The 11,016-nt window shown below is 38.4% G+C and overlaps 1 protein-coding gene across 2 annotated transcripts in view; it reads right to left on the minus strand.

Moving 5' to 3' along the window:
• LOC121386722 overlaps nucleotides 1–10,335 on the minus strand; it is a 40,211-nt gene extending 29,876 nt beyond the window's left edge. For both annotated transcript variants that reach the window (XM_041517716.1, XM_041517717.1), the window contains exons 1-3: nucleotides 10,087–10,335; nucleotides 3,629–3,722; nucleotides 527–703 (exon numbers count right to left, since the gene is read on the minus strand). In XM_041517716.1, the coding sequence (XP_041373650.1) occupies nucleotides 527–703; nucleotides 3,629–3,722; nucleotides 10,087–10,320 (505 nt within the window). In that variant the 5' untranslated portion in view covers nucleotides 10,321–10,335. The remainder of the gene's footprint in view (nucleotides 1–526; nucleotides 704–3,628; nucleotides 3,723–10,086) is intronic.
• Nucleotides 10,336–11,016: the final 681 nt, after the last annotated feature.

Here is an 11,016-nt window from a genome sequence, read left to right on the forward strand (position 1 = left end):
TGCTTAGTCAGATGCCAAAAATGTATTATTTTTTGGTGTAATACATTCACCAGTAACCCAGCTTTAAAGTAAAAGCAGTGATATAGTCCAGAATTATTTTCAAATATTTTCAAAAATTATGTGGAACATTCACCTTGATCAGAAATTTGCCCTGTTAAAAATAAATAGGGTGCCTACACTCAAACATGCCCTACAGGCACACCCACCAACAGATTGCCTGCAGACAAGCTGATTTGAATATGTCTATGGATAGGCTTCAAAGATATACTCATCTTGAAAATCCCTAGGGGGGGGGGGGGGGGGGGGATTATAGTGGGCCCACGGTCTACAATGGGATATGACCTGCCCCAGATCATGATGAAATCAAACTGATTCCATTACATTTCTCCTAGACCGACGCCGCAACGAGTGAGCGCTTTACCAATGGGATATGACCCGTCCTACGCTATAGGAGGACTGACACTCTCCCAGGAGTGGCTTGAGAAATTGAAGCTTGTTCACAACCGCACCGATCCAGTAATCTTACCTATGCATATGTGGGGAGATAACTGCATTACAGCAGTCCTCGTTTCTTGAAAGACAGGCTCTCCGACGGCTACACATCTCCAGTCAGTGCCTTCACAAGTGCATGTCTGGAACCAGCCATGGATCTTTGACTTCTCCGTGTAGCCTGATTCATGGCACGTGCCTTTAACCATGCACCCTGTGTAAATAACAACACGTGTCTTTAACCATGCACCCTGTGTAAATAACAACACGTGCCTTTAACCATGCACCCTGTGTAAATAACAACACGTGCCTTTAACCATGCACCCTGTGTAAATAACAACACGTGCCTTTAACCATGCACCCTGTGTAAATAACAACACGTATCTTTAACCATGCACCCTGTGTAAATAGCAACGTGTTTTTCACCATGCACCCTGTGTAAACAACAACACGTATTTAAACGACACGTGTCTTTAACTATGCACCTGAGTAAATAAAAACACGTGTCTTTCACCATGCACCCTGTGTTAATAACAACACGTGTCTTTAATCATGCACCCTGTGTTAATAACAACGTGTGTCTTTAACTATGCACCGTGAGTAAATAAAAACATGTGTCTTTAACCATGAACCCTGTGTTAATAACAACACGTGTCTTTAACCATGCACCCTGTGTTAATAACAACATGTGTCTTTAACTATGCACCGTGAGTAAATAAAAACACGTGTCTTTAACCATGCATCCTAAGTTAATAATAACACGTGTCTTTAACCATGCACCCTGTGTTAATAACAACACGTGCTCCCTACATCTAAAAGAGTCGAGACTGTAACGTCATGCGAACGTCATACGGATTGTATGCGTGTGACGTCATTAGATTGGACACTAGACTAACGTTTTATACGCACGTGCCCTGGGCAAAGATGTGACAAATGCATGCAATCCGGGTCCTGCTTTATGAAACAATCTTAGCGCTGAAATCACATTAAGTGTCCAGCATACATTATTAAACATAGATTTAAAGATTGTATCTCCATCTAAACCAAGTAATTTTGTTACAATCAACAGTCCGGTGTACTATTCCAACTTAAGTAACACTCGCCATATGCTACAATCAATAGTAACAATACATCTGTACCTATTGCAAGCTGTAATACTATGATCACAGGTTAACAGTGAACAACTAATAGAAAGTTATTTGTAATTTTTATAACATTTTTATTATTAAATTTAAAGCTTACAAGAACGCTAGCAAAACCAAAAATGAGCGAATTTCAATTTCTAAAAATATTATTTGCTCTATTGGTAATACTGCTGTTGAATAAGCGAATACAAATAAAGAAGTTTCTTTTGTTTAACGACACCACTAGATCACATTGTCAATGTGACATTGATTATTAATCATCGGCTATTGGATGCCAAACATATCGTAATTTTTACATATAGTTCTAAGAGAAGAAACCCGCAACATTTTTCCATTAGTAGTAAGGGGATCTTTTATATGCGCCATCCCACAGACAGGATAGCACATACCACGGACTTTGATATACCAGTCGTGGTGCACTGGCTGGAACGAGAATTAGCCTAATGGGCCCAACAACGGGTATCGATCCCAAAGCAAGCGAGCGCTTTACCAGTGGGCTACGTCCCGCCCCCAAATAAAACAATGTGTTTGTGAGTATCCATAGCATTATTATAATTAGACCCCTACTCTTCTGAGATCGTTTTGGTGTCGATATAATGAAAACTTTGCCTACTAAACGACGAAGGAGAATAACTCCGTTTAAAGGCATACTGTCACGGATTTAGGGACCTTATTGTTCTAAAAATGGATAATAACTAAAAATTACATTAATTGTTGGAAACAAAATCTAGCTATTGCATCACCTTAACTGAACCATGATGGAGTGAAATCCATGTCAACCCTCTCGGCAATTTTAATTTTTGAATTATGGACCATTGCCATAATTCAACTATTTGTTTTACAAAATATCATTAATAAACAGAGTATGGTGGTTATGAAGATGGTTGAATAAAGTACATTTGGGGACAAATCAAATTATTTTTGTTCAGGTAATACTCTGTTAGACCATTAAATAGGTCAGTGGTCTGTGTCAATATGCCTTTAAATATATACGAATCACGGCGAACTCTTCCGAACGGCATCGTAACCTACACAGGGAAATAACTCTTAAGTAGTCACTACGTAGAGTTCCGATTTTATTTTATTTCATATTTTATCCACAACTAAGATTTTGATTCTAGTGCTGTAGGAGTAGAATTTACAATCTCAATAAATGTGTTCGTCAAACGGTTGTAAAATCGATTCTAAGCACTAAGTGTATTTATTGTTACAATCGTTTCGTAAATGAAGATCTGTAGTTTTGTGACGTCATTTTGTGACGTTAATTTTCGTAACGGAGACGAGAAGTCCTGTCGCTTGGCGTCTTGCTAGGTATTGAGAGGTACACCTATTGATTGACGCTGACTAAACTGTCTGGGCGCACACACGTAGCGCATGAGTATTTCTTTATTTTCTTTTGTACCAAAGATTCCCGGGAAAACGTTTTATAAAGACAAATATATGTATTTGCAATTTTTATGGAGACGTGATGTAGAATATTTTCTTTATTTTCTACTTTTACCAATGGTTCTTGGATAACACTCACCCCCTTTTAATTTTTAATATATATAATATTGCAATTTTTATGGATACGTATATATAATATTTTCTGCACATTCTATTTAATGGAAGGATTCTTGGTGAAACGTTTTTCTTTCTTCTTTTTCTCTCTTTAAAAAAAAAAATGAAAAAAAAAAATAATGTTTTATCGATACGTCAAATATATAGTTTTGTATTTTCTATTTTTTACCAAGGAATCTTGAAGAAACCTCCTTATTCACAATATATAATTGCAATTTGTATGGATAGATATGTATAATAGTTTCTTTCTTTCTATTTTTACTAAGAATTCTTGGAGAAACCCCTTTTCCAATATATAATATTGTATTTTTTCTGGATCTTTTTAATAGAATATTTTCATTACTTTGTAGTTTTACCGATGTTTTGTTTTTGCAGTATATAATATTGCAATGTTTTATGCATGCGTTATGTACAATATACAGGACAGTACATACCAGAACATTCGGGATCGCCTTGCACGGAGACAACCAAGATTACCATGACTACCAGAACAACGAGATGAGTCATCTTGAGATAGCGATCTAAGCACTGGAGAAAAAATACATAAGAATAAATCAATAATAAATGGATAAATAGATAAATTAATTGGCTCATTGTTTTGTATACATTTGTTAGGGTAGTACTGTTTATCAGCCGAATACGATGTATTTGTATTTAGAAGATTGTGAGGAAAAGGGATAACAAACAACCCAACCGCTGAAAAATGGACTAGTTTAGAGGTTTAGACGCAGGCTTAGGCGGCGGGTAGTCGTGTGGAGACTAAGATATCCTTGAGACATGTATGCAATAACCGGACATGCGGGTCCAAGGTAATCAATGTATAAATCTATATCATATAATAGGTAGCGGATTCAAGGTAATCATTGTATAAATCTTTATCATACCCAAGGTAATCAATGTATATATATTTATCATACCCAAGGTAATCAAATGTATATATATTTATCATATCCAAGGTAATCAATGTATATATATATATATATATATATATACATATCCAAGGTAATCAATGTATATATATTTATCATATTCAAGGTAATCAATGTATATATATTTATCATATCCAAGGTAATCAATGTATTATATTTATCATATAATAGGTAGCGGGTCCAAGCCTGAGTTAATCGATATATATATATATATATTTATCATATCCATTTGTAATTTTGACATATAATCTTAGAGAGGAATCCCGCTATATTATTTTATTAGTAGCAAGGGATATTTTATATTCACCATCTCACAGACAGGATAGCACATACCACGGCCTTTCATATACCAGTCGTGGTGCACTGGCTAGAACGAGACATAGCCTAATGGGCCCATTGACGGGGATCGATCCTAGACCGATAGCGCATGAAGCGAAAACTTTACCACTGTGCCATCCTAAAAAGAGTGCTGCCGACAAGTTACACAACGATGACCATAATATATCTTTAAGGCTAAAACACTTAATGCTTGATATATTTGTTTGCAATCTATGGGAGATTCCCGTTCAAAACTATTATCTTCGGTCAAAAATGATATTTGCCAATATCAGAATGGTCGATGTTCCATTTTAGAAATGTGCTAAGTTGCACGTTGGTGGTCATGTTTTTTCGTTCAGGTTAACATCAATAGAATTACGAAACAGCAAAGTTCCCGAGTTTTCCCGATTGTCAAACCGACGAGATCTTAATAATAACTCCTAGCTGATTGGCTCAGTGTAAAGATAACCAACCAATCGTGTTTCAATTCATAAAAAGTATTCTAGGAGGCCTCAGACTAGAGTTATCGACTCATTTGGTTGTCCAAAATACGGAAACTAATGCGAGAAAATATAGTTTTCTTGTGATGTGATTAATGGCTGGGGAGCTGCTTAGTATACTGGATTGTTACACTGGGTTTGACAGGTAAGAGGATACAGTTAGTGAATATGTGCACTTGGTTTACACTGGATACTGCATAATGTCCCCCAGAGCACATTGAAGTCATGCAAAATTTGTGTAAAATGCAGAGAAATGGGTGTGATTCGGTCCCTTAGCTCACGTGTGTTTGTTTACATTGATATAACGCGGAAAAGAGCTGGACAACAGATGTCGTCCTTTCGAGTATTCAATGGGCCCAGGCAGGTAATGTTTCCCGTGAAATGCTAATGGCCTGGTGAAATTAATAAAAGTGCTACAGCCACTGGGGCTACATGAGAATACATAGTGAAATTAATTGTGGTCTGAGGCCTGATATAGTAGGATGTTTGACACAGGGTGACACACTTTGATACCTAATTGTGAGGTAACTATGACAGTTCAGCACTCAAAATGTACATGCTAATTGTCCAGATAGGTGGAAATCTGAAACTAATCAGTTTAGGTGGTGAATATTTTATTTTGTTTAATTAAATTAAATTTTATTATATTTATATTTTCAAAATTTGTAATTTCACAAATTATGACATAATTCAGCCTGCTTTGTACCCCTATCAGGGCATAGGTCATTCTTGTCAATCAGGCTGTATCCCTACACCCTATGAGAGCCTCACTTTGAAGGTTAAGGTCAAATAAGTCAATATGGAGGATTTCTTCAATGATGTTTGACACAGGGTGACACACTTTGATACCTAATTGTGAGGTCACTATGACAGTTACAGCACTCAAAATGTACATGATAATTGTGCAGATAGGTGGAAATCTGAAAGTTATCAGTTTGGGTGATGAATATTTTATTTCTTTAAATTAAATTAAATTTTATTATATTTATATTTTGAAATTTGTAATTTCACAAATTATAACATGATTTGACCTGCATTGTACCCGTATCAGGTCATAGGTCATTCTTTTCAATCAGAATGTATCCCTGCACCCTGTGAGAGCCTCACTTTGAGTAATTGAGCTAATTGAATAAGTGAAAATGGAGGCTTTTTAAAAAAAAAATACCAGAGGGTAATTTTTTCAAAATGTGATCCTGGGCCAAATGGTGAATGTATAATATGGAATGGGCCTCCCAGACCAAATGGATATGGTGCTATTAAGTTCAAATCACCAATCACAGGCCAGTATCGTACAGAAAATGCTCACAGATTAAGTTTCATGGTCTTTAATAAGGAGATGGACATAGATGGCAGTGACATCAGTCACCTGTGCCATAACCGTCTTTGTATGTTTAAAGATCACTTATCTGCTGAGCCACATGCAATTAACAGCTCGCGCATACAATGTGTGAACCGGGATGTCTGTCAGGGACATGGACAATACCCTCCCTGCCTCTTGCATCTCAGAATGCATAACATATAAGAATGTAAAACAATAACAAAGTTTAATTTAAAGAAATATTTTGTGTCATAAAATCACATATAAATATCACATATAAATATCACATGATACATTTATTCAAAAGCATACATTTATTCACATTACTATTTTTTATTGTTTAAAGTCAGTCTTCAATGTCTAGGGTTCATGTCCACAGCAGAAATGCTATCATGCAAACTGATAGTTCCTATATTATATGTATCACTTGAAAGTTTGTGACAAAAATTACTTTGAATAACTGTGGTCACAGGAGTTGTCTGTTCTTTGACTGTTGATCTCTGTGCAAATGTTTATATCGTAAGTGATCTCTAATTTTACTTCCTTGCTGGACTAAGTGCCTTTTAATCACCTGTGGATTGTTTTGATATCTTTTTTGATAGTCCGACTCTTTGTCCATCTGACGCAGTGAACGCCTCACCCGAGCTGACAGTTCGATGCCACAGTACTTGCACTTTTCTATCATCGATGTTCCCGGGGCGTTGTTCAGCCTGTGGATGGTGGATGCAGCTCTCCCAGTCATCGTTCGTGAATAGTTCACATTCTTAGGTAAGGAAACACTGAGAGAACGGTTCGCAGCCTCACATTTCTGTGTGTCCGTATACAGTTTCATTTGCTCTACAGCTGAAATACTTAGTTTAATCTTCAGAAGTTCCAGTACTAACATTTTGTCATTTTCATTCATATTCAGCTCTGTGATTCTGTGTGTACCCAGGAACATGGATCGGTGCCACCAGTTGTTCGTTATTCCTCCACTGCAGACGACCGAGTACCGCGGACACTTTGAACAGTCACCACCGTAGCACGAAAGTGTCGATTGCAGGACCTTTGGTAAGTTTCGTTTCAGTACACCGATATTACCAGTGTGTAGTTTCATCAGTTCTTTAAGAATTAAACTGCACCTTGCTTTCATATCCTGGCTGAATACCTTCTGTGCTTCACGCTTTTGTTCACGGGTGGACCCAGTAAACATGTCGGGACTGAAGTTAGCTTTGTAACATTTACGAAACTGACTCTGACCTTAGTGGGTTGGATCAGCTAGCCGCTGCACTTTCCACATTGGATGTAGAAGTTTCAAAGCACTATCAACTCCAGCAGATGATCTGGAATCTCCATCTGTTGTGACGTATTTTATGAGAATACCTTGTAGAGCCAAGTCTGTTCCGATATCTTTTCCCATCTCGTATTCCGACAGCGGAGCAAATGGCGGCAAGTTTGCTGTGCAGTCAGGATGACCACCGGGACACGTCACATGAATACCTTTGTTTCTTAACCAGGCTCCGGTCCAACAAAGTTTATTCTGGAAGCAGGCACTTACAATGAATTTTCTTTCAGTCATTGTTTTACACGCAAGTCCTATAGCTTGTGATGCACTCTGGCCCGGTTTCTTCCGACTTGTTATTGTCGTGGAGTTGTATCTCCCATCCATGGCTATGTTAATTTCATCACGTTCATTTCCACGTTTCATGTTAATGTCTTTCAGTAGCTCAACTTTTTGTGCCATATCGTTTTCATTTAGATCTGTTACAGCCGTTGATACCTTGTATGATGTTCTCTGCATGCTGCTCCGACACGGTGGTGGAATGTCCATGCCTGCCAATAGCACTCTCGCTCTCGTATTGCCGACGGGAGTATCTTGGAGACCGATAGCAAGACCCACATTAGTTTTTGCTGCATTTGGGCCAGGTTTATTTGTCTTCACCTCATTGTACAATTTGCTTTCAAGAGCAGTGAAGTCACAATTCACACAGTGTAGTGTGACTTTCCAACAAAGACCCCACTTAACCTCTTTTAATATTTGCATTTCAGGCTCGTCGCACTCAGGGGAAGCTGTTGAGTGGTATCTGAAAGCTGCATTCCATGCATCTACCATTCTGTCATTGTCCATTATTCTCATGCCTTCTTTGTCTTTACACTGTTGTTCTTCTTTCAATTCAGACGCAGTACATGTACTCGTAATGGGACGTAGCAGGCTGTGACGCACCTTCGCAATCTGGAGTGGATATGGTGGCTGAAGTGGAACTCGACTTCGTGACCAAGGCAAACTCTTCTATATTCATCCGGACTACTGGTCGCAACTTCTCAGTGTGAGATTCTGGACTTGCATGTTCATGCAGCAGAGTTGCACCCTTATTCCAAGGTGCATGTCCCTTCTTGAACTGTGTCTTTCGTCTTGTATTGCTTTCCATGGATGTGACTCGTAGTGTATAAAACAGTGAAATACTTATTGTGGTATGCATTGTCCACCCTTATATATATGTTCATCTGTGATGTCACTTTCAGTTCTGGTGCATTAAAACATTTCAGTGCAGTGGCAGTTGACAGCTTTTTTTTGTTCACTGTGTATTCGGTACTGCATCTTTGCAGACTGGTGCCCTGTCCTCTGCATTCAGGTGTGACCTGTTGCGGTGTGCAGACACCTTGCTAATTACCCTCACCAGAATGACACTCGAGCAGTCCTAATTTGTAATTGGCATATGTTGACTGTGTGCAGTATCCAAAATTTTAGTTTTAAAGATTAAATTTTGTTTAAAAAGAGAACTTTGTGGGAATTGTTTTTTTAAAATGTATCAATTTAAATTAAATTGAATTTGTTTTTGAAAAAAATCATATTCCTGCCAACTGCTATATTTCAATTGCAGAGAACACAATAAGGAGCAAGTTTCTTTTTGTTGTTCAGAAAAATGTCTGTAACTTTTAAAGTTATTGCATAATTACTAGTCCACTATTGGGAATAATTTGACGCAGATTGCCGCCTTTTGCGGCACAGGCAGTCCCCCATTTCACAGGCTCCAATAGCCATATTTGGTATCAAATATTCTTTTTATTGCCTGTATGCAACTTGACATATGTATTTAAATGCCATATGTGAGTTTGAGTGTCATGGTGAAAACAATTTTGGTCTGATAGGCCTCAGACTAGAGTTATCGACCCATTTGGTTGTCCAAAATACGGAACTAATGCGATAAAATATAGTTTTCTTGTGATGTGATTAATGGCTGGGGAGCTGCTTAGTATACTGGATTGTTACACTGGGTTTGACAGGTAAGAGGATGCAGTTAGTGAATATGTGCACTTGGTTTACACTGGATACTGCATAATGTCCCCCAGAGCACATTGAAGTCATGCAAAATTTGTGTAAAATGCAGAGAAATGGGTGTGATTCAGTCCCTTAGCTCACGTGTGTTTGTTTACATTGATATAACGCGGAAAAGAGCTGGACAACAGATGTCGTCCTTTCGAGTGTTCAATGGGCACAGGCAGGTAATGTTTCCCGTGAAATGCTAATGGCCTGGTGAAATTAATAAAAGTGCTACAGCCACTGGGGCTACATGAGAATACATAGTGAAATTAATTGTGGTCTGAGGCCAGGAAGTTCAGTGTGAACAGAATGGAAAGGTTTGTGGCGTTGTGGATTGGATTCAAGAAACAATTAAAATGGCAGAGTTAAAAAAATTAAATACAAGCGTGATTTGTTCAATTTAGGGGCGCGTTATTTCGAGCCCGTCAGATTGATTTGACAGGGGTTCACGGGCGTGATAGCGCTAGCGCCCGTCAAACACACACATACACACACACACACACATACACACACAATTACCGCTTACCTTTTCGTTTGCTCTATGTGGATGAAAAACAGTCGTGTTGTAAAGTTGAGAAAGTTTCGACTGTGACTGGTCGTGCCAAATTGCTCTTTGATTCTTGGCGACCTGTTTATGATTTTTATACGCGTGGAGCTGGTAACCGGAGGCCGCTGGCCATAAAAACAGATGTTTCCTCATCAGCTGGCGGTGTTTGGTCACGTCACAATTAATTCTATTATTAAGTAATCGATCAATCATTACGCTTCACATAAGTACGTGTCCTTATCATATACTTATGTTCGACGTGTTGAAGCAAGCAATTCCAAGGGAGGATAAGGGGTCGGTATGAACCCACCCACCACCCCTGCACCCGCGCCTGTAAAGGTTACATACAAAGATAAATGTCATGTATATGACGGGTATGTAAGTCGTTAACAAAAGTCATTGAAATTTGAATGTTTTCTTCTTGCAATGTAACATGTGTTTCGATCGTTTCACCGAAGCTTTCCATATAAACCGGTGTATTATTAATATCTTTAGAAACACAAATGACGATCGTACGCCATTGACGCCTTGCAATTACTAACGACACTGAACACCAAATGACCACATCGCCCAGTCTATACATCATAGACTCCCAAGCAGGCAGTAGTAGTGAAAAGCAAGTCAATATTTAATTTTAATACACAACGACTGACACCGTGACTTTAATAAACTCGCTTATATAGTTACTCGAGACCATTGAGTTTCCGTGTAACAGATGGTCATTCTCCGATTAGAACGAAACATTTAATTTACTCCATGACCCCTGCAGGGATTCATCGGGGGGGGGGGGGGGGGGGGGATATTATGCTTTAAGCAGTTACTCCCTTTTAAATCCTCGTAAAGGCGCAGACGCTAGTTTACATTCGTAACATGGACACTAAGTTTAGTTAATCAACAAACTCGTAAAAT

The sequence above is a fragment of the Gigantopelta aegis genome, chromosome 12 (genome assembly GCF_016097555.1).
Source record: "Gigantopelta aegis isolate Gae_Host chromosome 12, Gae_host_genome, whole genome shotgun sequence".
Classification (NCBI taxonomy): Eukaryota; Metazoa; Mollusca; class Gastropoda; order Neomphalida; family Peltospiridae; genus Gigantopelta; species Gigantopelta aegis.